General features: G+C 40.5%; 2 protein-coding genes and 1 long non-coding RNA gene across 8 annotated transcripts in view; 1 reads left to right on the top strand and 2 right to left on the bottom strand.

Moving 5' to 3' along the window:
- MFSD6 (major facilitator superfamily domain containing 6) overlaps window positions 1–15,758 on the top strand; it is a 73,801-nt gene extending 58,043 nt beyond the window's left edge. For 2 of the 3 annotated variants that reach the window (XM_029934231.1, XM_029934232.1), the window contains exons 4-7: window positions 8,870–9,031; window positions 9,905–10,003; window positions 11,102–11,382; window positions 13,698–15,758. In XM_029934231.1, the coding sequence (XP_029790091.1) occupies window positions 8,870–9,031; window positions 9,905–10,003; window positions 11,102–11,382; window positions 13,698–13,898 (743 nt within the window). In that variant the 3' untranslated portion in view covers window positions 13,899–15,758. Of the gene's footprint in view, window positions 1–8,869; window positions 9,032–9,904; window positions 10,004–11,101; window positions 11,383–13,526; window positions 13,552–13,697 lie in introns of all 3 variants that reach the window. The other variant, XM_029934233.1, reaches the window with a different exon arrangement.
- The window catches only part of LOC115287618, a 30,654-nt gene extending 10,351 nt beyond the window's left edge, over window positions 1–20,303 (bottom strand). Inside the window, exons 1-2 of the long non-coding RNA XR_003906568.1 lie at window positions 19,834–20,303; window positions 18,196–18,276 (exon numbers count right to left, since the gene is read on the bottom strand). This is a non-coding gene — a long non-coding RNA (uncharacterized LOC115287618). The remainder of the gene's footprint in view (window positions 1–18,195; window positions 18,277–19,833) is intronic.
- A 396-nt stretch (window positions 20,304–20,699) lies between these two features.
- Window positions 20,700–27,966, bottom strand: part of NEMP2 (nuclear envelope integral membrane protein 2) — an 85,032-nt gene continuing 77,765 nt past the window's right edge. For 3 of the 4 annotated variants that reach the window (XM_029934235.1, XM_029934234.1, XM_029934236.1), the window contains exons 8-9: window positions 24,050–24,226; window positions 20,700–23,141 (exon numbers count right to left, since the gene is read on the bottom strand). In XM_029934235.1, coding sequence (XP_029790095.1) covers window positions 23,018–23,141; window positions 24,050–24,226 — 301 coding nt within the window. In that variant the 3' untranslated portion in view covers window positions 20,700–23,017. The remainder of the gene's footprint in view (window positions 23,142–24,049; window positions 24,227–27,966) is intronic. The other variant, XR_003906565.1, reaches the window with a different exon arrangement.

The raw sequence follows: 27,966 nt of genomic DNA, 5'->3' as shown, positions 1-27,966 counted from the left end.
CTGTATCTGGTTTATTTTCATCTTATCTATAGCATTTTTAAATTCATCTTGACTAGTTTTTAGGTCTTTGATCTCTGCAGCAAGGGTTTCTCTGGTGTCTTGTATGCTTTTCTCAAGTCCAGCTAATAGTCTTATGCCTGTTGTTCTAAATTCTTGTTCAGTTATATTGTTTACATCTTAAATTCAAAGATTGTGCCGACACTTTTTGAATTCTCCAAAGAAACATGCAGATAAGAAGATACACTATAAACGCTTATTGTTTGATGTTATAATCTCTTGCAAAATGTACTATAATTATATTTTCTAATTTTTAAAGTTCTTGAATAATACAGGAAGTTCTATCTTAAAACTTTATAAATATGTAGAGAAAATTTGAAAACTAAATTTAAACTTAAAACTGAATCTTCAATATGATAACTTTTTCCCTAGACCAGTTGAGACCGTCCTGTCTCCACTGTACATCTGTAAAAACATCAGTATGTTTTTAATCGTTACTTATGTTCCCATCTCATTCTATAAAGTATTTAAGACAACTTAAGAAAATATGCAATAATCTAGAAACTATAAAGTGCTTAGGCTTGAATTAGACTGACTTGTATTCCAGCTCCTCAACTATAAACCATGTGTTTGGGGGCAAGATGCCTAATCTCTCTTAGCCTTAGACTCTTGTTGCTATATGGAACAGACTGAAATGAGTTTTAAATAAACTAATGCATGCAAAGTATTTAGCATATTACATGGCACATGGTTATATTCAAAGATGTTAGATATTAAAACAAAAGTAAAATGAAAAATTATAAATAAATAAAAATCAGGACCAAAGGAAATATAATTTAGAAGATTCTCCTCAAAGAGGTTAAATTGCAGTTATGCTTTAAAGCCTGCATAACGATTAGTCAGTGCATACTGTTCCTAAAATAAAAGTATCTTTGGGAAGTGAAATTTTTACTGTCTTTGATATAACAGCAGTTCTCATGTGTGGCTTGATATGGGGAATCACTGAGAATGTAGCATAAACTGGTTGGCAAGTTTTGACATTAAACACAGTCAGTTTTGGTGGTAACTCCCTAAAACCTCTTTAAAGGTAAATTGAGGCAATGGTGCCACCCTGTAAAATTCACAAGGGCCCATGACATAGTTATATCAGTTATAGACCCTTCAAAAAAAGAAAAAACAAATCACATGCCTTTTTTCTTAACTTGTAAAGTGAAGCTTTAGAGACTTACAGAAGCTTCATTTCATCAGTTCATTTTTAAAAATATTTTTTAAATGTTTATTTTTGAGAGAGAGAGAGCTCTGCAGTGACAGCAGAGAGCCCCATGTGGGGCTCGAACTCACCATGAGATCATGACCCGACCCAAAGTTGGACGCTCAACCAACTAAACCACCCAGGCACCCCTCCTCTGTCCATTTTTACTCATACACGGGATTTGGAATCTTCCTCCAACCTTGCCCAGGGCACCTTTTATCTCCAAATGCTTTTTTCCTAATACCGCAACATGCAGACCACTGCCTGCTTAATCTCATTTCAGCATTCTTTTGCTCAGCTGCCATTGTGTGTCAAGCCCTGTGCAGGTGCTAGATATGTTTATCCTCTTAAAGAACTCTGTCTTTCTCTTTCAGATTAACCTTGACCCTTTTCATCCTCTAGACTATAAACTCCATGGTGGTTAAAGGTGTGTTTTGTACATTTTCATATTCTTAAAGCAGAGCAGGGGTTTAGGTACATAGTCTGGGTGCTCAGTAAGTGCTGCTGAATGAATGCGTGAAGGTGACCCTTGCAGTGCTATACATTGGTAGATATGGGAGCACTGATCTTTAACAATATGGTTGTATGTCTTATATCAAGTGTCTTTCATGCAACACACAGATGGTTCATGCAGCTGCTGCTAAGTCCACTGCTCTCTGTAGGGTTCTGTGCTCTTTTTAAAAAGTCCATTGCTGTTGGTGGCCCTTACTTTGGCAGAGACACTGGGTTTGCTGTCCACCTGATGTATCCTTTTCTTTATGGACACGTAGTCGGATTCTATTTCCCAGCCTCCCTTGCAGTTAGGTATGACCATTTGGCCATTTCTGTTCAGTGGCTGTGGGCAGAAATGATGTTTCAACATCTGAACCCAGACCATGAAACTTTCCATGTGCCTCCTGCCCTCCCTGCTCTGCCAGCTGGACACAGGTACCTGGGGTGACCGGGTGTTAAAGACGGCTGAGGCTCTGCAGCCCGCATACCTGACTGTCACTCTTCCTGACCCATGCCCATCGGGCTTTATGTGAGCAAGAAAATAAAACATCTAATGTATGAAACCACTAAGATCCCAAGGTTTATCCAGTACAACGGCTATCATTACCTTAATCAATACAGATTCCTTTCATTGCTAGCCCAGTGGAGATTGTGTTTTGTTGTTGTTTTTCAAAAGAGCAGTTTCTTTTCACTAGGTTTATCTTTCAGAAGCTTTCTTTTTCTTTTTCTTTTTTTAAATATATCCCAGCATTTGAGAAGTACCCTGAAATGTATGTGTTGATCCATCAATGGAAAGGGTTTGTCACAACTGACTCAGTGCGCCAGTGATATGGGGACGCTTATGTTTAGTGAACATTAGTCAGTGGCAGAGCAAGAAAAACAAAAGAAAAAAATCCCAGTTCTCCAGTACTTTGTCAGTTCTCACCCCTCCCAGCCATTATGATGGCTTCGTAAAAGCTAGGCAGCATTTTACAAAGAGCAGCTGTCTACTGGGGAAGAAAGGATTTTCTTCTTGCTGATACATGTATACATTTATTGCAATAGGGCGCTTTTCTGGGACAAGACTGAACAATCTTGAAATTCCTGTTATAGGATCAGATACCAGTGTTGAAAATTATAAGGTAAAGAATTGAGACATAAAAAACTTAATAATAATAATGATGTGAGCTCTTTAGAAAATGAGGGGAAGTAGGTGGTAAGAATATACATTTTTAAAAATTAGATTTTGGGGAACATATTTGAGATTATCAAAAGCTCAAAATAGATGGTTATGTTTACTATAGAATACTTAAAGTAGTTGCTATGGTGTATATTATAGTACTTGAGCACTATACTTCTATACCTTGGGTTCAAATCCTGTTCTACAACGCTGTTGTCTATGTGACTTTGGACAAGGCACTTTAATCTCTCCATGCCTACTTTTCTTTTTTGGAAAAGGAAGAATAAAAATAGTACTTATTATTAGGGGGGAATAAATTAGATAATCTATATAAAGCACTTGGCACAGGGGCACCTGGTGGCTCAGCTGGTTGGGTGTCCAACTCTTGATTTTGGCTCAGGTCACGATCTCACAGTTTATGGGTTTGAGCCCCATGATGGGCTCTGCTGATGGTGCAGAGCCTACTGAGGATTCTCTCTCTCTCTCTCAAAATAAATAAACTTAAAAAAAAACCCAGCACAATTCCTGATAGACTAATATTATCATTAATGAAAAACATTTAATGAGCCATAATTATTTCAAATGGTTCTTGGTTATTCTAATGTAGCATACTCCCAAACAGTTAAGGTTTTGACTGTCGGTCCCATGAGGCTATCTCTGTGTTTCTGTTAGGTGTTATAAATTATCCTGAGGGACACTAGTAAAGGTAAGGAATTGACTGAGAGGCTGAACTTCTGTGATTTGTGAGGTCTTTAAGAGTCATTCATTGCCAATTAACACATGGTGTTGAATTGCCACTCAAACATACGTTTTAAGCACCTCTTAGGAGAGTTAGTGTTTGAATTGCCATTCACTAATATCAGTAGTTTTCTGACACATAGCCAAGGAAGGAGAGTCAGTTGCAAGAAGAGTCACTTCAAGTACCTTTGTTACTATTACCAGTTAGGAGTAACATCTTTTTATTCTTAGACTAATCCACCAACCTAGTTATCTCATGCTAAAAGGTTTAAAAATTTGTAAAAGCTGTAGTGTGAAAACTTTTACCCATGCCACTGAATAAGTTTATTTCATCATATAGAGAATAATCATCTACTACTTTCTTCATGGTTCTCTAATAAAAGGTAAAGTGGACAGAAGTATTTTCTTTCCTTGGCTTCTTTTTACTTCTTAAATCTTACAAGAAAGCTGTTTCAGGGAGCACAACTGTTAGGATTTTCTGGGTTTGTTTTTTTTTTAATGTTTTTATTTTTGAGACTGAGAGAGACAGAGAATGAGTAGGGGAGGGGCAGAGAGAGATACAGAATCCAAAGCAGGCTTCTTCTGCTGACAGCTCAGAGTCTGATGCGGGGCTTGAACCCACAAACTGTGAAATTGTTGACCTGAGCCGAAGTCGCGTACTTAACCGACTGAGCCGTCCCCACCCCAGGTTTTTCTTTGTCTTACAAATATGAAAAATGGCAGAGAACTTTTAGGTTTCTAGATTGCTTTTTTCTGGCTTTAAAATTAGAGGACCAGAATACAACTATAATACAAACACTGTCAGGAGTTTCAGATAATTAATATGATTACTAGAAGTTTGCATATTTAATTTAATAAGAACCACAGCTCTGCAATTGTCTTTTATATACAAAGGTGATATTACCAACCCAGTCTCCTCTTGTGGAAAAACTAAAATTTTCTTAGTTTTGCTAGTTTGTTTTCTAGGAAGTGGTATGGATTCTTCTATTTACATGATATTTTGAAATAAGGTATCTTACAGAAGCCAATTTTTATCTGCCCTGGAAAATGTTGGAGCATACAGGCAGAATGGCTTTCATTCTTTTGCATTTGGTGCCAAAGAAAAATTTTTTACTGTATGGTTTATTATATTTTCCTTCAGTTAATGCTCTGAGTTGCTTTAAGGAATGTAGTTCCCAATTATCTTATTAGTCCCCAAATGCAGTAAAGAAACCCTAGAAATCTGACTGTAGAGAATCTTTTACAACTGCCACTTACTACCACCCCCAAAATTCCAACCGTTTCAAACCTTTAAGAATCCTGACTTCATTCATCCTGATGGAAGATGTTTTAATTATCTTAGAAAACTCAGTGTTTTAGAAAACACTTAGAATTTTGAAGAAAAAGAAAGAAACCCTATTTACTGCTAGGCTTATCGTTGATCTAGAATTACAGCAAAAATATATTTGCTGTTGTTTTGGTTACATAAATACATAGGCCCCTCTCGGTCTACTTGTAAATCCTGCAATTGATTGCTCAGACACAGACATAACGATAGATTTGGCTTCACTATTAAAGTTAATTTACAGTCATTTGATGTGGTTTCAGATCTTTGATGATTCATTTTTAAGAAATGATTTCCACATCTATGTTGGATCTTACTATTGAATCTAATTAATTTTGAATATATCCAGGGTGCCTGGGGTGTGGGGGAACTCAGTTGGTTAAGTATCCAACTCTTGGTTTCAGTTCAGGTCATGATCTTGTGGTTCATGAGTTTGAGCCTGCATTGGGCTTTGTGCTGACAGTGCGGAGGCTGTCTGGGGTTCTCTGTCTCCCTCACTCTCTGCCCCTCCCCGCTCTCACATGCTCGCTCGTTCTCTCTCTCTCTCAAAAATAAACATTAGAAAAAGATTTTTTTAAACATTCATTTTATTTCTTGGAATATATGAGGTTTTTTTTCCCCTTAGTGTTGTTAATGAAGAAAGACATGTATATCTGAAAAGAAATGGAGTTAGCAGGATCTTTAATAATATAAAGGGAACTATTTAAAATTATTTCCATTGTGTCCTACTGTGTCAACATTTATAATTAAGACTATCCAGGAATTATTCAGTTCTGAGAAAGTTGGCATTATCTAAGGTACTGCAGTTGTCTATTCAGATAAAAAAAGTATTTTATTTGACTTCTGTGAAAATTACGTATGCATACTATTTCTAGACATCTAGTCCATTTTTCTAGTTAAAAAATAACCTAGTTGAAATGATTACTGAAACATATATAAACCTCATAAAAATTATTTTTGTTGTTTCAGTTAACTATAGGACATATAATCTAACATATCCAGTAAAAATAGTGTTTATTCCATTGTTAAATAATGAAATCCACCTAAGTTCAGATCATCTCTGGTAATTGTATGCTATACATTGCAAATTTTACTTTTTCGGGTGCTAGATATTTTTGTATTTCTTATATTCGTGAGCTGTGTTCTGGGACACAGATAAATTACATGGACACAATACAGTCCTTTTGGGCTTTGCTACTGAAGGTTGCTTAGGTGGGATCAGAGCAGTGTTGAGGCCAGTTCTAATTCTTTCATAGTCCTAACACAAGACCCTTTTGAATACTCTCCACCTTACCCATGTGGTGGAAATAGGTACTATTCCTGGCCCTGTATGGGCTCTGAGTACTGTTTTCTGCAGTGCTTCTGGATGGCTCTTTCCCTGGCTGTGGATAGTTTGTACCCATGTTTTTGCTGAATACTTTGAGGGGAACCACCTGCTGATCCCTGGTGTTTCTGTAAAGCTCTCTCCTCTCTGGGACTCTGCCCTGAACTCTAGCTGCTCAGTCCCTCCAGACTGTCAGCTTCATCTCCTCAACTCAGTGGCTCTCCCTCGAGGCCTTGCAGCTATTTTTTTTTTTAAGTTTATTTATTTGGAAGGGGGGCGGGGATGGGGAGCAGGGCTGGGGAGGACAGGCGGAGAGAGAGAGAGGGAATCTGAAGCAGACTCCATGCCCAGCATGGAGCTCAATGCAGGGCTTGAACTCATGATCATGAAATCATGGCCTGAGCCAAAACCAAATGCCAGATGCTTCACTGAGTGTGCCACCCAGGCGCCCCTGCCTTGAGGCTTGTAAACTCTAACCAGGCAGTAAGCTGGGCTCCTCATTTGTTTCCCATCCATCAGAGATCACTGTCCTTATTGTTGATATCCAGTGTCTTGGGAACTATTGTTTCATATATTGTGTCCAATTTTTGGTTGTTTCAGAAGGAGGGCAAATCCAATCCATTATTCCATTTTGGTCAGAAGCAGACTAATGTCAGATTAAATCTTAAGTGAATATTAATCTTCTAATTTTTCAAAACCTAGGTTATGAGTTTCTGATGACAGTATCCCAACAAAGATTATTTTTCAGGGAGCAAGCTCATGACTTAACCTAAGCAGAAAATGATAATTTCTTAACCCCTTTTCAGTAAGACTTGTTGTGACAGTATCTTTTTATTACACTTAATGCAGTGTTCTAATAAATTCACACAATGCACAGTTGCTGTACATTTAAAATAATGACCTAAATTATTTTTACCTGTTATCTTTATCCTTTCCTCCCTCCAACAAATGGTGAAAATATAATGAAACTGGTATTGAGGCATTATAAATGGTCTCTAGGCTTTTTTGGAAAATGAACTGGAACTATATATTAAAAGGCAGAAAAATTGTTTTATATCCTTTGAAGCATTAGCCTTATTTATAGAACTATAGCCAAATAATCTCAGATATGTAAAAAGCTGTATCTCTAAGAATGTTAATCATGGTGCTAATCATAATGGAAAGAATTTTAGGTAAAAACGTGTCCAGTAAGAAGCTAGAATCCAAAATATATCAAAAACTCCTATAACTCAACAAGCAAAACCCTCCAAACAATCCAATGTAAAAACGGGCTGGGGCACCTGGGTGGCTCAGTTGGCTAAGTAGCCAACTCTTGATTTCAGATTATGTCATGATCTCATGGTTCCTGAGTTAAAGCCCTATGTCTGGCTCAGCGCTGTTAGGATTCTGTTTCCCTTTCTCTCTGCCCCTCTCCTACTTGCACTCTCTGTCATAAGTAAATAATAAATCAATAAAAAAATTTTTTTTAATGTTGGGGCGCCTGGGTGGGTCAGTCAGTTAAGCATCCAACTCTTGGTTTTGGCTCAGGTCATGATCTCATGGTTTGTGAATTCTAGCCTGTGTCAGGCTCTGCGCTAACAGTCCAGAGACTGATTGGAATATTCCCTCCTTCTCTCTCTCTGCCCCTCCTCTCTCATGCTCTCTCTCAAATAAATATTTTTTAAAAGTTATTTAAAAAATGGGCAAAGGACTTGAATAGACATTTCTCCAAAGAAGATCTACAAATGGCCAGTAAACACGTAAAGAAGTGTTCAACATCACTAGCTAGTAGGGAATGCAAATCAAAACCACAATGAGATGCCACTTCATATCTGTTAGGAATGCTATTATTAAAAAAAACCATGGAAAATAACAAGTGCTGGTGAGGATGTGGAGGAACTAGAACTAACTCTTGTGCATTTCTGACGGCAATGTAAAATGGTACAGCTACTGTGGAAAACAGTTTCTCCAAGTGTTGAACATATTATTACCATATGACTCAGTGATTCCACTTCTAGGTATAACACACCAAAGGCTTGACAGCAGAGACTCAAACAGATACTGGAACACCCATAAACACGGCAGCTATATTCATAGTAGCCAAAATATGGAAACAACTGAAATGTCCAACAGATGAATAAACAAAATGTGTTATCTACATGCTGCAAACATGGGTGAACTCTGAAGACATTAAGCTAAGTGGTAAGCCAGACACAAAAGGACAAATAGTGATGCCACTGATAAATGAATCCACTTATATGAGGGGCCCAGAGTAGTCAGATTCAGAGACAGAAAGTAGAATAGTGGTCTCCAGGGCCTCGAGGCAGTTATTGTTCAGTAGATGCAGAGCTTTAGTTTGTGGTGATAAAATCTGGAGATGGATGGTTGCGTACCACTTTGAATGTACTTCAGTGCTGGTGATCTTTGCACTTAAGAATGGTTAAGATGGTAGATGTTACATATGTTTTACCATAAATCAAATATACATCTTTAGTAGGTAGGTAGATAGGGGTGGGTGTGGGTGTGTAATTAAATAATTCACTCTCCGAAAAAGAGTAGCCTAGGGAATGCTGATCAGACCTTCCCACTCTTCTTCCTCTCCAGGAGTGACCCACGCAGCCATCTGGGCAGCATGCATTTCCTATCTCAGTGCGGCGGTCCCCCCTGAGCTGAGGACGTCTGCTCAGGGCATCCTGCAGGGCCTTCACCTAGGTTTGGGGAGAGGCTGTGGTGCCATGATCGGAGGCGTATTAGTCAATTATTTTGGTAAGAATGGCTTTCTCCTTTTCCTTTCCTTCTTTGTTGAAAACAGGATTTTTCGGCAACACCTCAGCAAACACTTATTACTGAAAATTGTCAGAAGTTAAACTCCAGTATTCATATTATCTTTCTCACTTTTATGGTAGTCATAATTGTAAAGCCGAGTGCTTAAGTCATGAAGATGAGTAGAGGCAGCCTATAATTGTGCACACGTCTGTGACAAACTGCCTAATCTGCTACACAGATAACTCAAAGAATCCAAATGAATGAGAGCGTGTGATTTTGGATTGAAGCAAAGCACCCTAAAGCAGCTGATACTAATGCTAGAAGAAAGAAAATTCATCGTCGTTATTTCAGAAAAATCTAGCTATCTGCTGGCTTGGTACAATGTCGCTCTATCTCTTGATAACAGTCTGCCCTGTTGGATCTCCCTTACTGGAAACACAGGGGTGGGGTGGCGATAAGAGTACCCTGCTCAGGGGATCTGGATTGAGCATGCATCCATGGAAGGTGGGCCCAGGGTGTCTGAACTTACATACCACTTGAGCTCTGCTGTCCCAGCTACAGATTAACAGGGCTGTTTAATAGGTAAATGGTCGTACGAAGAAGAGAGTGCCACTGAGTTTTATGCTAAGAGGCACTCAGAGATAATCCTTTATAGTTTTAAAATTTGATGAATGACCAATCCAATACCGGCTGGGTCTCCTGGCACCTACCGGGCCTGTGTATCTCCACTCTGGGAAGCCGCTGGCTATTCGTCATTCTCTGGTTCGTCCCAAGCTCTGCTGCCTTTGCCCTGAACTCCAGCACATTGACAGGTGTGGATGAGAGCTCTCTGCATTTCCTGGAATTACTCTAGGCGGTGCTCTGTTTCCACAGGGGCTGCTGCAACCTTTCGAGGAATCGGCATGGCCTGCCTGGTGATCCTCCTGCTTTTTGCCCTGATCCAGTGGCTGGCAGTGCCTGGCGAGGAAGAAGGTAAACCTGGCCATTCTTTCTGAATGATTCTAAAGGTTGAAGCCATGGAGAAACCCAGAGGTGGTAACAGAGTACACAGCAGACCTGCCTGGCTAGATTTTCTCAGTGGTATATCAATGAATTGATGTGTCCCGTTGCTAGAGAGAAACTACCTCTTGTGTTGAAAAGAATACTGGCCATTTTAAGTAGCTTAGGGTTTTCTTGTTTTTGTTTTGTTTTATAGTACAAGGTAGTATAGGAAGTACTGGTTTTAAATTTCTCTGGTATTTAAAGGGATTTCAGATTCAAATCAATTACATATAAAACTATGTAGTAAGTTTACTACTAGGGATAGGGAGTGGTATTAATTACTATGCTTTTACCCCATTTGAAAAAAAAAAAAAAGTCTTGAAACCTAAATTTGAAGCTTCCCCTTAACCAGGCATGGCCTTAATTAAACTTGTTATATACGAAGGTGGTTATATCAAACATAATGTACAAGTTGAATCAACTTTTTTTTTAAATAAAGCCAAGCAGTAGAATGGAAATATTCTCGCTTAACTCGTAGGTCCCAGAACAAGGCTCATCTTCTTTGTCCTGTCCTTTGAGGAGCATTTGTTTGTATCAAGTACCTAAAATGCTTCTGTAAACTAGCTTATTACAGAAAACCCCAAGGCAGATTTTAATGCTAACAAGTTATACAGAAAAGAAAACCAATGCTGATTTTTCTTTTTCTCATGATCCTAACTGGATTACACAGTGTTGGTCTGTGTCTTCAGTAAAAGGCCAATAGCATTTCCTGTTTTGATGCTTATCTTTAAAAACTCAGTACTGTAAGTGGGCCTAAGGCCACCTATAGGTTTAGTTATATCTAAGTTTAATGAAAAATACATTTCATAAATATAAGTTTATGTCTGTTAATCCCGTAAAGAGATCCTGGAAGATAAAGACCCCACCTGTTGCTCAGTACCTGCACCAAGAGACCCCTGATACTCAGCAGTTTATTAATGGTGCCAAGTACACTAGAATGGGCTCATGGGATTGTCTGCTTATTTAATTTATCAAGTTTAAATATGTAGAAAACTCTGAAAAATGATGTAAACATGATTTTCTCTCCAGACAAGACCATGTTGGCAGAAAGGATTCCTGTTCCCTCTAGTCCTGTTCCCATAGCAACCATTGACTTAGTGCAGCAACAGACCGAAGACGTCATGCCCCGCGTTGAGCCCAGGCTTCCGCCCAAGAAAACCAAGCACCAGGAAGAACAGGAGGATGTGAACAAGCCAGCCTGGGGGGTCAGCTCCTCCCCCTGGGTGACCTTTGTCTACGCACTCTACCAAATTAAAGAGATGATGCAGCTAACAAGAGACAGCCGTACTCCTGAGGTACAGCCTTTGCAGGTAAAGTCCCTACCTTAACTATTCACTCAACAAGATTTATGGAAGGTCTAGTGGGCAAAATAAGACATGCAGACAAATAATTTCAGTATTCTGTGACAAATGCATTATAGAGGTGTATACAAGGTTCTGCAGAGGGAAAGTTCTGCTTTATGGAGCACGGGGAAGGCTTCACAGAGAAGACATTTCTTGAAAGAAAATAAAGAAATCCGAGAAATTGTGTATTTAAAATTTCAGTCTTGACAGGTCCCAGTTCCAGTGAGCATAGATGGTTCTTGCCATTGGAGACTGTTACCTGTTAATTTCCGTAATTCTAAAATTCTGTGGGGACATTACATATAATAGGACTTCAGTAAGTAATCTGATGAATTAATGAATTCTGTATGAATCTAATAAGATACTCGGTGGCCTCATGTAAAAAATAAAAAGTATGGTTTTTCTTATCCCTAGAGATGTAGTCTCTCCTGAGTAAAGTCAAATGTTGATAAAACAGCGTGGGTAATTATAACTAAAGCTATATACTGCTTTTGGAAACATTTAAGTGTGACTTCTATGAATAGTTTGGCTAAAGTAATGAGTCTCCTTCCTTGTGTTTAATCATGTCCTTTCATTTGAACAGTCATGTCAGTTCTATATATTAGAGTAGCTTCAGAGGACACATAAGACAGACAAAAATAAAGAGTAATTTGGATAATTTTCTTGTTAGAGAATAGTTTGAACTACCTTAAATTTATCATGACTTTGGAGGCGCCAGGGTAGCTCAGTCGGTGAAAGCATCTGACTTTGGCTCAGGTCATGATCTCACGGTTCATGGGTTCGAGCCCCACGTCGGGCTCTGTGCTGACAGCTAGCTCAGAGCCTGGAGCCGGTCTTCGGATTCTGTGTCTCCCTCTCTCTTTGACCCTCCCCTGCTCATGCTGTCTCTCTCTGTCTCTCAAAAATAAATAAAAAACATTAAAAATAATTATGACTTTGTAAACTAACATGTAATATTTCTATAATTTAAATCTATTTCTTCAGCCATAACCCTAATGCATCCTGGTGTATGCACGATCCTATTCATGCATCAAGATGATAAACTCACGTGAATCCCCTGTCCAGTCCGAATGGAGAGTATTGGGGTGGGAGGAGCACATACAGGATGTGAAGCAGGAGAAGGAATGAGGTCTTCTGCTTGAACAGCCGAGTTTTCAGTACTCTGGGTGCTCAACCTTGTTTTTACGAAGCCTTATCAGGCTTACATATCATTACATTTTTTTTTCCTGGCATGTCAGGACTAATAAAAAGTGGCTGGCATGGCTTATTCTTATGAATAAGAAAATCATTCTTTATATTAAGATTTCATTACATTTCAGAATCAGTCACAGAAATAAAACTTTTTGGTGCTCAGCTATTTGAAATGATACATACTAATTCAAAGAAAAATCCCTTTGGTTCTTTTTTTTTTTTTAAGTTTATTTATCTTGAGAGAGAGCACACACATGCACAGTTGAGGGGCACAGAGGGAGACAATCCCCAGCAGGCTCTGCACTGTCGGCGCAGAGCCCAATGTGGGGCTTGATCTCAGGAACTGTGTGAGGTCATGACCTGAGCTGAAATCAAGAGTCAGACGCTTAACCAACCTGAGCTACCCAGGTGCCCCAGAAATCTGTTTTTAGAAAAGCATGTTTCCTGATTTCTGTAAATCAGAATGTATCACGGAGTGTGGCAATGTGGCATTTTACAGACACGCTGTGGGTGATGTGCTGGCATATGTGTGCACTCAGTTTCTTACAGTTGATGTCTTAAGTGGTTGTTGCCATCCTTTTTTTTACAGGGATGTTCTGTGTTTGACTTTTAATCCCCAAATATACATTAGGTCTCTTAATTTCAGGACACTCTTTCCTGGCCTTGTGTCTGAGGCAGGAAGCCTTGCTTACTCTTTGTCAGACAGGTGCCTCAGCCCTTGAGTTCTGTGGTCTCAGCACGTGACCGGAGTTCCAACTCTGTGCTGCTTCCTCAGTGACTTACCACAGTGGAGGCGGCTCAGTAAATGTTGTTGATGTAAATTGTTTTCCTAGTGGTAACAGGCATTTTGGTAGTGATGTTCCTTTATACACAAGATACGTGTGCTTATGGTGTTTATGTTTTTCATGCGGCTTTGGCAGTTGCACATAGGAAAAGAGATGAAAGGTAAGACATTCTATCTTTATTCCTCTGTAACTTGTTCCCTGAAGTTACTCCCGGATAATCTCCCCATGTTTCCTGTATCTTACTTGAAAACATACAGAAAGTGTTGGATTTGTTAGCCCCAACAACAGAATTTTTTTTCCTTGCAGGGGACCAGTGAGAATCGGGAAAATTCTGTAGCTGGTGGAGTCCGGCCTGTCCCGTGTGAGACTCACTCTGACGCATCCAGAAACCAGCCATCCCCCCAAGCAGCAGCATCTCGGACACAGAGCAGCCCCACTCGCCCCAGTGTGGACCAGCCTGTGGAGACGGAGGACCAGCAGGCTCAGCCTGCCGCTGGGGGACACTGAGGGCTCCCACTCATCTCCCACCCTGCATGGAACTGGGCGCCTCTGCCAGGACGGAGGGAGAGGCTCCCTGAACCCAAGACATGCCTCACCTTGAGAAGCATAGCACTATATACGCTTCTAAATACCTGAACTCATCAACATGGAAACACAGACACGCACAGGAGCTACAGTACACACTGGCAGAAGTAGGTAAATTTCTGTAATCCCAGTGGAATCACAGAAGGGAAGTAAGAGTTCGGTAAGGACTTCAGTTCTTGGGTTGGTTAGGTTAAGGACTGTAGGACTTCTTTGCCAGGGCAGTTAGGGTTGAAAGCAGCAGTTACACTAAGTAAGTGGAGGGAAAGAAAGTGTTTCGAGGTGAATGCTAATACAGTTTCCCTCTTTTGATTATTTATTCTAATTATTTGGTTCTTAATGCAAACTGGGAAGAAATAAAATATATCTATAATTTTGTTTCTCTTGAAGAGAGCTATTTAAAAAATTACAAGACATATTTAAGAAGTAGACAGATGAAAGTTACTAGCTTATATGCTTTTGTTTAAAAAAACAGGGAAGAAAAGTTTCATCAGAAACTTGGCATATCTCTAGCAAATATATTTTTATATGTATAAGGTATATAATGAAAATAGTCAATTCTTTGAGCAGCAAAAGCCGTACTGACTACCGCAAACTAAGCTGAGCTTTAAATGCCTTTTATTTTTAAATGGCCTTTAAGACCAGAGGAAGGAATATTTCAAATAAACCAACCATGTCAGTATCCTAGGGCTTGACAGACAAGGGTTTACTAAATATATCGATACTGTAAATAGCCTCTATCACTATTTTACAATTTTATAGTGATTTGGGCTCTAAGTAGCTGATGGAATTTAAAAAAAAAAATCACTGAATTCCTAAGGGTTCCTTTAATTAAGCAGTACTATTTACAAATAACAGTATAAGATTTAAGTGCCTGGGAGAGGGATTATAATTTTTAAAAATTACACAATGGGTAAGTTTTTGTTTTGTTTTTTGGTAAGGGGAAAAGGTGGTGAACAGGAAGCCAGAAATGGCAAGGACAAGAATAAGAATTATATTTTCCAATGGCTAAAGAAACAATCTCAGTATATTCCTTTCCATGAAGATACGGTCAGACACTGGACAGACGAGACAGGGGTATGCTACTGCAAATATTATACCTACAGTCAGAGCAGTGGCTGGGTGACTCATATATCAAGCTTGCTGCTACAAATGAAAAGCCAAGGATACTAAGAAGCCTTGGGGGAGGGCTGGGGGAGAAGGAACACTGCGTTAGCTGAAGTAAGGTCGATGGTATGTGTAATAACTGTGAGTGAGCACAGGAGAGAGGAAAGAACAGAACAGTTAAAAGTGAGCAACTCACCTTACCCTCCTGACCCTGACTAGCCAAGATCAGCTGTAAAGTGAGGGCTTCTCCATGACACCATACTTCTGCCCTATACTGCATCTGGGAGAAGGAAGTCTATACTTGGATGTTTAGCTTTGCCACAAAACACAGCTTAAAAATAAAATAATGGAAAGAAATAGAGTTAGGCAAATAGTTATTTTTGCACTTGAACTGAAACGTACTGTACTGTAAATTATCATGACTCATTTTAAGTGACCTTTAAAATCAGATGTATTTATTATGCTTATGTAACTACAGAAATAAAGACGTGGATGACAGGCTGAACCTCACCTATGAATGTACAGTATGTGGATTTGTGACACTGACTTTAGGAAGTCGAAAACTTATACTGTGTCTTGTGTTTACAGTTCTCGTTTATTCCTTTGAAAAGCCTGCTGTTTTGGAAATGCACAGTTGACATGTTGAAATAAAAATATCATTTTTTAATATTTCTTAAATGATAAAGATGTGACCAAACAAATAAAAGCCCTTCGCTCTGTAATAATTGAGACCAAATTCAACAGGCCTTTGTTATGGAACACTTACTATGAGAACTGCTGCAGTAATACAGTAAGTTCTAGCCTTTTAGGGCAGATACCTTCAGGGGGTTGTGGACTTTGTGACTTTTTCTTGCTGTCCTCAAAGTGCCATATGACATTTAAAAAAATGTTAAAGTGTATTCAGATTAAATCTTGATACTTTTATAACCCCAGTTGAGACACCTTGGAAATCCCCAGAATGTCACAAAACCTGAGCTTATAGAATCACTGTCTTCAGTCTTATTTCATACTCTTATGATTGTAGAAAGAGTAAATTACCTGAGTGCTGAGTTTGTGTGGATCCAAAGAGGCTAGTTGCTAATTATCCAACTATTTATTCAAAGCCTTAAGTAAACTATTAGATGATTACAATACACATAGATCCACTAGCCAGTAAACCTCAGGAATAGCCTACCTTATCCATAGGAAGAACAGCTGCCTCACTGGCTTACTACTCGCCACGGGCCATAGGAAGCTGTTGGCTAAACACATCCCTGGTTTGTAGCTTCTCTAGTAAAGTGGGGGGTGGGGGCTGCTGGTGGTACTGGAGCCATTACTTCAGCAGTGTTCCTTCAAGCCAATCTGGAGTTAAGCACTGAATCTTGGAAAAGGAGAACCACATCCACGTTTACTGGGTTTGGTTGTGTGCTGAGGAGATTATCTTTTTGTCCTTAAAACAACCCCTGTGTAGCTCCTAGAATAGGAACTCCCATAACAGGAGTCTGCAACTAATACAGCCTACCTCAGGGGATGAGATAACACAGCCAGGATTCAAACGCAAACCTGCCTGATGCCAAAGCTCAGGTCCACCCAGCACCTTCCCTCAGAAGGTTGGGAGGCCACTCTATGCTTCTGCTGTGGTAGGACAAGCTAGAGAGGAGCCATGTGTGTGGTTCTATTTCTATTAGGATTTCTAGATATTCCAGGATACTTAGAAATCCAGTACCTTCAAACTCCTGATGGTTTGATAACCCTGAAGAGGAAACTTGGGAGGTTGGCCGGGAGCCTGAAGGCCCAGGTCATAGGAGTCAGGAGAGAGCAGCAGCACCCCGGAGCAATGGCTTTGGGAAAGCAGCACCGTCTTGTATGGTAGCCTTTAGCCACAGGTGGCTCTTAAGCACTTGCAGTGTGGCTCGTGCATCTGAGGAATTAGATTTCTCATTTTATTTAAACAGGCACATAAGGCTCATGGCTACCAATACTGGACACTGTAGTTACAGAGAAAGAGATCGTTTTGGGGAGATCTCTGGGCCTCAGTTCTCTTAACCCTAAAATTACATTATTCTGTGACAATGAGGCATGCTGTGTCAGAGCTGACTATAGGGACGTAAAGAGTGATTTTCCCCTCAGAAGTTCTTCTGTCCTTTGGTGCGTGGGGATAAGACGAAGCTACTTTGGAAGCCCCAAAACATTCCTGTGCCATTTCTGCAAAGCTCTAAGAATATCTGACTCAAGAATTCAAAACCATCAAGCAGATGGGGAGAGAGTGGGACAGAAGGGGGTGAGAGAAAGGGAGCCTGGTTTCTCAAATCAGAGAGTAATTTACCTTTTGCCAGGACAAACTGGCTTAAGAGAGGACCTGAAAACATGCTGATGCCTAGGCTGGGAGAGAAAGGAGCCCCGCCCAGGGCGCTGCCTAACTCTCACTCGGCTCTCCTCTGCTTCAAGTGGCTTCACCTGCCCCACTGCGACTCCAGGAAGATTTCAGATGGCAACCGAGGAACCGGACAGTGCTGGGGGTAAATATTCGAGTTCTGGAGTGCCACTGTCTGGATTTGAGTCTCAGCTCTGCCAGTGAGAACTTACATATATTCATAACCTCTCTGTGCCTCAGAGGCACTGTAAAAGAACAGCGATTACAGTATCTGCCTTCTGGTCATTCTGATGCTGAAACACCGAGGCACCTGCCACACAGCACACACTATAAACACTGTCATCGCTGCGTGGCCGGCAGCCCATGACAAGAGGAGTGGAGTCTCCTTCCCCCCAACCAGCGCCTTGCTCTCTTCATAGTTTAATATTTATATCTGTAATTATATCACATTCTCCCAAACTACAGGCTATGTTACAGTGTTCGCCGGTACCTAGTAAGTTGTACAATAAAGCATTCAGTTCCAACATGAATTATAATCATTAAGTTGGTTGCAGATATGAGTTAGTTAAGGGACAAAATTAAGCAGAATGTAAGTTGAGCAGCTGGGTAAAAAATGACAGGTAACAAGGGCCAGATCTATAGTGTACAAAAGCCATGGACACGCGAAGTTATAGGATATTTGTTCCACAGTTTCAATATTTTTCTAAGAGGTGTCAAAAAACCATAAGCAATAGTTTTATAATCATTTAAGAAGTTACGTACCTTCTTTCCCAAATTGCCAGCTGATCTTATTCTCTTCATCTGTAAACTTGTATTTTAAAAACGTCAGGAATTTTTTCTTCCCTGAAAAGATTAATGCAGGGGGTGGGGGGAGTCTCAAAAAAGAACATGTAGACCAGTGCTACTCAGTTTAATTCCGATTTACTTTTAGTGTTCAAAGGTTCAGATCTGTGGCAGCTTGGAGGCGGGGGAGCCGGCCCACTGCCCCAGCGCTGGTGCACGCATAGCTTCAGGAGTAGCCCTCTCTTCAACTGCCCAGCCACTTACTTGACTTTGTTTTGTTTTTTAAAGATGGCAGTGAAGGAAACAGCAAGGGCAGGGGCCCTTGCGCACTGAGGCTTACATTCTGATTTTACCACTTCAGCTACCTACGTCCTCTAGCAGGCTTCTCCAAGTCTGTCCTCAGTTGAAAAATGGAAGTAATGCTGAAGTATTTTACAGGGATTGTATGTCCAAATGAAGAGGCATAAGAAAGTGCCTAGTATAGCACCTGACAGATCACCAGTAAGTGCTGGCTCTCCTCCCCTTTCTCCTTTGGATTACTGCCTTTCTGAGAAATGGACCAAATGTAAAAAATACATTCCCCCAAATTATTTAAACAATAGTGGTTAAAATAATAGGTGGCTCAGTTGGTTAAGCACCCGACTCTCAATTTTGGCTCAGGTCATGATCTCACAGTTGTGTGGAGGCCCCTTCGGGGGGGGGGGGTCCTTGTGTGGTATGAAGCCTGCTTAAGATCCTCTCTACCTCTGCCCCTCCCCTGCTTGTGCTCACATGCGTGTATGCTTGTACGCTCTCTCAAAGATTTTAACAAGGGGCGCCTCTGTGGCTCAGTAGGTTGAGGGACTTTGGCTCAGGTCATGATCTTGCTATTCGAGCCCCGTGTCAGGCTCTGTGCTGACAGCTCAGAGCCTGGAGCCTGTTTCAGATTCTGTGTCTCCCTCTCTCTCCCTGCCCTCCCCTGCTTGCGTTCTGTCTCTCTCTCAAAAATAAACATTAACAAAAATTTTTCACTTAAACAATAAACAAAGAGCAGGTATCCCACTGAATGTGTCTTCTGAGGTTTATTGTAGTAAATATACATTCAGTCCAAATCTCCTGTGACCTATAAAGGTATGACATTCAGAGACCATAGCAAAAATATGCACTTACCTTAAAAAGGTAACTGGATTCCTAAGCCAGACAAACACCAAAGATTTTAAGAACATATCTGAATGAAGAACATGCCCCGTAGAAGGGGGCAGAGATGCCGGTCAGTGACAACAGGCACAGAGAGGAAAAGCTGGCAGGGTCTGCATAAAGGAAGGGTGGCCTTTGCCAACAAATTAAGTACCTCATCGCGTTACCCAGGGTAGTCCCACTGAGGGGCTGCATTAGACTTTTCGGTCCGGCGATATCAAACCTGGAATTATGTAACAAACTCCCTTTGTTCTCTTTGTGCCCAAGAACCTTCTTCCTACCATTTGATCCCTCATAGATCTGTCTTCTGGGAGAGAATCTGCTGGTCTTATGACTTCAAGTGTTTTTATCCTTATGCCAGTTTTATTTTTGGCTGTGAGTCACTAAATAGACTATATGAGTTGTCTAACTCATGTGGTTAAGTCCTCAATGTCATATTACCTGGAGGGGCTCAGAAGGCAGCAGTGGGGTCACCTACAAACACTTCTCTCTCTCATGCAGGCTTCTTCGAGATTCTACATTCATTACGTTACCTATGTATAACAACTGGACAAAAAAAAGCTGATTTAAAAAATTGTACTTCTCGAACTAGGAAATAATCTCACACAAACTAATCCTTTTTCTTAACACAACTGCAGGGGTCTTAATTTATCAACAGGTTTAGGTATACTGATATAATCCATCATCTATTCCAAGCCTCTTAAAATCTGAAATCTCTTAAACTTCTAGATTTTTTAAAAAATGGTCATAAATTCAAATACTGTCCTAAACATCAGATGGACATTTCCCTCCGATTCAGCCATTATTGGCAAACTGTACAAGCAATTCACAAAGCATTTTTGTGATATGTAAAATGTGGTTTAAAACCTTTTAAAAATAACATTTGAATGATACAGTTGTTTCAGCATGGCCCCCTACGCTAAATCTCACCCACACATTTTGTGGTCAGATAGCCCCAACTTGCTAACAACAGTAAGCTTTTATGAGGCACCTTGCATAAGCAATAACAGAGTCGGCTGGTAATTGCACACCTGTGGCAATATGAAGCACGGAGCCAACCTTTAACCTCCTGAGAAGGGCAGAGCCATTTTACTGAATGGCCATTTAAACAGCTTAAAGGGCTTTGAGTAAATAAAGGAAGGGGAGGGACTGAGAATGGGGGCGGGGACAAGGGAAGGAGGTAAGGAAAGAAGAGAAAAAAGCTCTCCTATGGATGTTATCTGTGTATTGCTTCACAGGGATTAGAACTGTGATCAGCTCTATAATAAACCCCAAATCAAATGAATACAAAAGAAATACACCAAATATATCACAACTAATGCTTGTAATTGTTTCACTTTTCACAGTACTCACATAACAGAAACAGACAAATCCATGATTTCCTCTAAAATAAACATGAAAAACAGCATCCCGGAAGTCTCTTGTTCTCTTCCTTTCTTTAGCTGGTTTTATTGTGATGGTCACACCCACTTGAGCCCCTAGGGCTTCTGTCTTTGGCCAGCCCCTCTTCCACACGGCCTAGGTAAGGCCAGTGCTGTCTTGGCTGGGATGGCCCCTGGGGACTGCAGCTGCCTGTTCATGTTATTCAGACACACATTCTGTCACAAACTGCCTCCTGAGAGGTGAACATGGTGAGCACAGCACGGATACATCTGATACATTTATAACATATAATCTAATTATAAAAAATTCAGATAAAACTACAACAAAAATGTCAGAACTGTTTCCACTTCTAAAACAATCGTAATAAATCATAAATTTGAATGGAAGATGCTTTGGTATTTGAAATCAACTATGTGAAAGCACAGATTGAATTTAGTGCATTTCACAAATACTGTAAAGCTCTTAATATTGTGGTGTCTTGCCATAGGAAGAACTTGTAAAATACTGACATACTGCTTCAAAGAGGAAATATTATTTAAAAATCAACCTAGAAAGTTCCAAACGGGTAGCCATGTTCTCGTTTTGACAATTTAGAATCGTTCTAATGAACTTGGCTCAGGAAAGCAGCTCCTACATTTCTGTATGTCCCTCCTCCATATCTGTATCCCGTCTACTAAAGAGATTCGTCTTTCTGTATGCCTCTTTAAGAACCCATCACAGCAGAAACTTCTTAAAGTGAATCAGTTTAGCACATCTTAATCCTTAGATCGTTTTGCCATGTTCACATGTTTTCTCACCTCTTGTTTTGGCCTTCTTTCCCCAGGGTCAAACCTTAGGGTCATTTCACTCTGGAGAATCAAGAAAACAATATTTGTTCTCTGAAGAAACATCACAAATCTGTTTTGTAGGAAACTGTTACAAATATATAGAACTAAATCTTTAAAAATGGACCAGTCAACTCGAGCCTATGCCCATACTAATAAAGCCTTTTGCTTTTGCAAAAATAAATAAATAAATAAAAATAAAAATGGACCAGTCAACTCAAAATGTCACAAGACATTAAGTGTCTTCAATTTCAATATACAAAAAATTATAGAAAATAATTTTCTAAAATTTATATGTCTATAAAAATCTTATCAAGCTTTAAAATACAATCTTAAGAAATGTTTATCATAGTTATCAAATAGATAGTTGTCCATTATTAAAAAATAAAAAATAAAAAAATCACCAATATTGTGTGATCCAAGGCATAGGGAGATGGCCCCTAGGCTCACCTTTTAGAAAGAAAAGAATTCTTCCTAAAATTTATATATGTCTATAAAAATCTTATCAAGCTTTAAAATACAATCTTAAGAAATGTTTATCATAGTTATCAAATAGATAGTTGTTCATTATTTAAAAAAAATTTAAAATCTCACCAATATTGTGTGATCCAAGGAGTGGGGAGATGGCCCCTAGGCTCACCTTTGAAGGTCTTCTCTTAACCCTGAGTTGTAGGAAACATTAGCGCTGAGGTCTAGTCCCAGTGCTGCCTCTAAATAGCTTTGCAGTTTTGGATGAGTTTTTTAACCTTTCCAAACCTCAATTCTGCCATCGTTAGCATTTCCCAAACTGCTCCAAGGAATATTAATCTCATGAAAAAAAGTTCTGTGGCCAAATTAAGGCAGAAATGGCTACACACAATTTCTCTCTAGGAGACTCATCATGTGCACTGGCAGTATTAAAGGCTCTGAGAAGTCTTACAGTACATTTAATTTTGTTTCTATCTTGGTTGACCTCAGAATCCCTTTACTGACCAGCACTTAGCACCTTGTGGGCTACGCTTTGGAAAACACTGGTCCAGCACCTCTCACTCAGGTCTCTTCCAGCACTGATACTGATCCCGTGCGGGAAGAGCAATGCAGTCTTCAGACACAGGTTCTGAGGTTAAGAGATTTAATACCCTGGTGTTGACAAGGCAGATGCTCATGTTAACGTGCTCTTTGAAGATCAACATGATTCTCTTGTTCCCAATGAAAGTCTTCATTCAAACAAGTGGTAAGGAAGCTCACAGAATCTTGATGACTACAATAAGTAGAAGTCACCAAGAATGAGAAGTTACCAGTTTTCTTTTCCAGTAGGACTCTTCTCCACAAGCAAATGTTTTTGCCACTGTTCCCTAGAATAGTTCTGCCCAATGTGAATGGGATCCTTGCCCTTAACCCACTTCTTGTCCAGGATGAAGTCAGCGCACAGGTGGTCATCAGGCAGTCCTCAGGTTAAAAAGCTGTTCTTCCAAGAAGGCACCCCCAAAACCGTACTGCTCTTCATGCAGACGGATTTCTTCGGGTGACAAGTGGCTTCCTCCAAGAACAAAGTCTGCAAATCTAACAAGTTTTTTGTTTTAAATAAAGTTAATGTTATCATAGATTTATTTGGAAGATAACCTGTCTCTTGCTATTTATCCTCTTTTTAATTAAATTTGACCTTACGTCAATAGAGAATGGTATTTATACATTGGGTGTAAAAAAGGGAATGGCTTAGGTGATCCTTCTGCATATATTCAGGGAAAGAGCAAAGAAGGAGACTGACTTTTAAGTACTGAGTGCTGCCAGTCCTAACCATCCCTGTTTTCTAATTCCTTTTCTCTTATTAGAGTGATTATTCATTCATTTTAGTACCTCAATACTTTCCTCCTTCAATGTTTAGCTTGAGGGCATTGTTATTTAGATAAAGCTATGAAGGGGATGCCTGGATGGTTTCATAGGTTAAAGAGCCCAGCCAACTTTGACTCAAGTAATGATCTCATGGTTTGTGGGTTCAAGCCCGCCTTGGGCTCTGTGCTGACAGCTTAGAGCCTGAAGCCTGCTTCAGATTCTGTGTCTCCCTCTCTGCTCCTCCCCTGCTTGCACTCTCTCTCTCTCTTAATAAACGTTAAAAAAAATTTTTTTTAAATAGATAAAGCTATGAAGGAAGGGGAGCAGTAAGGAAAATGATTTGGGGACAAAGATGTCTTCCCTGGTAAGCTTTGAATATTACTTTCACACCAGTCACTTTTCACATGGAAGTTATGTTTACGACCTTTCCTATCAAATATCAGGTCACTATTTGTCCTGACATTAGCAGCTCTGTGCCAGTCAGAGCACCAGAGAGAGAGCAGGGCCTCTGACAGCTTCCACATCTTGGTACTCCTGGGCAGCAGCCTGTTCCTAATGTGAGGTGCCCGTACCCACCGCCACAGTATTTCACATTCACCCCAACCCCAGTGCGGTCGCCGCAGCTGCGCAGGGCTTACTTGTTAGGAGCCTGCAGTCTGGAGACGACCAGCCACGCAGGGAAGTCGGGCCTGCGGCAAGCCCCACGCAGCTCCTCCAGGGCACTGCTGGTCTCGGTATCGGCCTGTTCCCGGTACTCATCGTCAGTAAGGTACTTCACCACTGGCTTCTTGGAGGTCCACCATTTCTTCATTTTCCTAAAACATGTGGCATTTGGTTGCTAGATTCCTGGTCATATGTGACTGCTCAATTTAACCCTTAGGATTTATACAAATACATTTCTTAAGATCATGACCTGAGCCAAGGTCAGATGCTTACCCGACTGAGCCACCCAGCTGCCCCTCAGGTTTTCTTTCTTCTTTTTTTTTTTTTATAATCTATTGTCAAGTTGGCTTCCATACAACACCCAGTGCTCATCCCAACAAGTGCCCTCCTCCATGCCCATCACCCATTTTCCCCTCTCCCCCTACCCCCCATCAACCCTCAGTTTGTTCTCAGCTTTTAAGAGTCATTTATGGTTTGCTTCCCTCTCCTTAACCATTTTTCCCCCTTCCCTTCTTCTATGGTCCTCTGTTAAGTTTCTCCTGTTCCACATATGAATAAAAACATACCGTATCTGTCTTTTTCTGCCTGACTTATTTCACTTAGCATCATACCCTGGAGTTTCATCCATGTTGCTACCAATGGCCAGATTTCATTCTTTCTCATTGCCATGTAGTACTCCATTGTATATATATACCACATTTTCTTGATCCATTCATCAGTTGATGGACATTTAGACTCTTACCATAATTTGGCTATTGTTGAGAGCATTGCTATGAACATTGGGGTACACGTGCCCCTATGCATCAGCATTCCTGTATCCCTTAGGTAAATCCCTAGCAGTGCTATTGATGGGTCATAGGGGAGTTCTATTGTTAATTTTTCGAGGAACCTCCATACTGTTTTCCAGAGCGTCTGTATCAGTTTACATTCCCACCAACAGTGTAGGACGGTGCCCGTCTCTCCACATCCTCTCCAGCATGTATGGTCTCATGATTTGTTCATTTTAGCCACTCTGACCAGCATGAGGTGGTATCTCAGTATGGTTTTGATTTGTATTTCCCTGATGATGAGTGACGCTGAGCATCGCTTCTTCTGTTCATGTGCTGCTGACAGCTCAGAGCCTGGAGCCTGCTTTGGATTCTGTGTCTACCTCTCTTTCTGCCTCTCCCCTGCTTGTGCACTCTCTCTTTCTCTCTCTCTCTCTCTCAAAAATAAACATTTAAAAAATTCAATAAAGTTTAAAAATTTTTAAATACATTTCTTGGAAAGTAACAGTAATACTTAACTTCCTTAATACCACACTGTATTTTTTTATGGTTCTTATTGTGACCCTGATATACAGAACATGTGGTTTGGGGCTAATGGGACATTTCTGCTCTTCCTGGACCATCCTAAATAATGTTCTTAGGAATTTGAGGCTCAATTTCTGGTAGACATGTTCATTGTATTCTCAGTAATTTTTAATTGCACAGCCTATTAAAAGTCTGGTTTCCTTATGCTTGGCTTGCTCATTATCTTGGGTACTAATAGAAGCAAATCTTTAGAGATGCCCTTTTACAGAGACCTGCTAGAATTCATGGCCACTTACTTGCTACACCAAAAGAAAAAAAAGGAAGATTTGTGGGATATCGCCTCCACCTAGTGGTGGTGATTCTGACTAATCTTAGAGGGAGCAAATATCATACAAGGGTCATTTGTGTACAGTAATTTATAATTCCTCCTTTGCTACATAAGGGGCTCATGATTGGAATTGTTTATTCCAATCAGGAAAGTCCTAAAGGGGGGAATCTCAAAGATGGTAATGGTAAGGTTTTAACACATACGTTACATTTATCAATGAGTTTTTTAAAATGTTCTTGGATGGTTTAAAATTTAACCAGAGATTCCCAAATCTGGATGAGTATAAGAATTACCAGGAGGTGGTTAAACATACATTTTCTTGAGTGTTGGGACCTGAAAAGTCTTTTAAAGATTGTGTGGTGGTTGATGAGTCAGATTGAGGAACCACTGACATTATTTCCTTCTCCTTTGCTGAATATCTAGCCTAGTCTCCCTAGAGGAAAACCTCTGTCTCTGAGCAGAAGACTGGGCACAGTCGTGGCTTTGCATTTTACCCATGGTATCAACTGAGGCAATTATTAACAGCTCAGGCCCTCACTTTGCTCATGTGAACAAAGTGAAAGCAATAACATCTACCTCACAGGGCATCCGACTTTGGCTCAGGTCATGATCTCAGTTGGTTAAGCATCTGAATTTGGCTCAGGTCATGATCACGTGGTTTGTGAGTTTGAGCCCTGCATTGGGCTCTGTGCTAACAGCTCAGCACAGAGCCTGCTTCAGATTCTGTGTCTCCCTTGCTCTCTGCCCCTTGCCTCCTCATTCGGTCTCTATCTCCAATAAATAAATACACTTAAAAAAAAATAACATCTACCTCATGAAGTCACTATACAGGTTAGATGAGATACTTTGTGTAAAGTGCTTAGCACAGTGAGAGGCCTATAGTAAGTGTTCAATAAGGATAATCAGGAGAGTAGCTCCCATATATTAGGATATATTCAAACAGCTCTTTGAATATATCTACAAGTCAAGGGATTATTTCTCTGGTTTGTTATTATGTTCCTGTTTTATCCATAGTTATTCACAGAGTCATTCACTAGCAAAAAGAAAAGCTAAGGAAGTTATAAAACATTTTATGAGGTTTGTGTTAACAGAATGCACAGCAAGTGCATAAAAGGACCATCACTCAGATAAGAGAACCCACTTTATGCAGCTGGATGTTTAAAACAAAAAAGGCCCAAATGCTAACCTGCAATCCTCAAGCCACAAGCCTGGCAAAGGTCCCAGGCACCTCTGGCCTCCGGGGCAGTGCAGGGAGCAGCTAGCAGCAGCCCCTGTGACCCAGCCTCACTGCCTTTCAGCCCTGCTGAAGTCCTCTGCACAAGGGCCTTGCCCTGTCACTGGTTACATATGCAGTACCAGATCTATAAACTACCAGTTACCAGAGTCTCCTTCCTCTCAGCCAGGTTCACCTCAGAAATCTTTATTAACTCCCTTGCTCTCTCACTGCCTACTCTGGGCCCTCATCACCTGGATCGCCATGGTGTCACTTTCCCAGAGCCTCCCACTTATATCCACCCTCTGTGCCAGAAAGCAGATGGGCCACATTCTGCTACCCAGTGAGGTTCATGCTCTCTGCTTTGATTTTGTTAACTGTGTTTTTATTTTTAGATTAGTTGCCAACATTTAAAAATAGTAAGAATTCACATTCAAATCCATATTCCCAGATTTTCTAAAAAAAAAAACAACCCAGAAGATCTGGCAAGGCAGGGCCTATATTCCTACGTGGTAATAATCAGCTCAAGCTGATTAGTAATTGCCCCCTTTCTGATGAGGCTGCATTGTAGAATTCCTCAGTCCTCAGGATGGCCCCACTGCCTCACCCCCGCTCAGCATCACCCACTCAGGACCAGCCCCAAGCATTTGGATTGGTAACTCTGGTCTCGACAGCAGGCAGAGAATGCTGACTGAATTGCAGGATGGCTTATTACCTCCACTATGCACAGGATCTGACTAGATTCCTTAATGCAGCCTCTGATGCCTCCCCGACCTGGCCAACGGCCACCTTGTTCGCCTGCCTCATGATGCTACCAGACTGGGCTTTCTCCCAGCCAGGGAGGTCCTTCCCGCACTTATTCACCTGGCAATTTTAATTCATGAAGATTCAGCCCAGTAATATCTCTTTGAGGAATTCTCCTGAACTTTCTCCATGTGCCATAGTCCCTGAATAGGCATATTTTAACACTCCAAAGATCAGAAATGCATGCTGATGTCTCAGCAAGTACACCTCAAGGGTGGGGACTGTCTCTATCTCTACACCTGACACAAAAACAGG

The sequence above is a fragment of the Suricata suricatta genome, chromosome 3 (assembly GCF_006229205.1).
Source record: "Suricata suricatta isolate VVHF042 chromosome 3, meerkat_22Aug2017_6uvM2_HiC, whole genome shotgun sequence".
Lineage (NCBI taxonomy): Eukaryota > Metazoa > Chordata > Mammalia > Carnivora > Herpestidae > Suricata > Suricata suricatta.
Note: the sequence above shows the minus strand (reverse complement) of the source record. Positions and strands in the feature narration are given on the sequence as shown.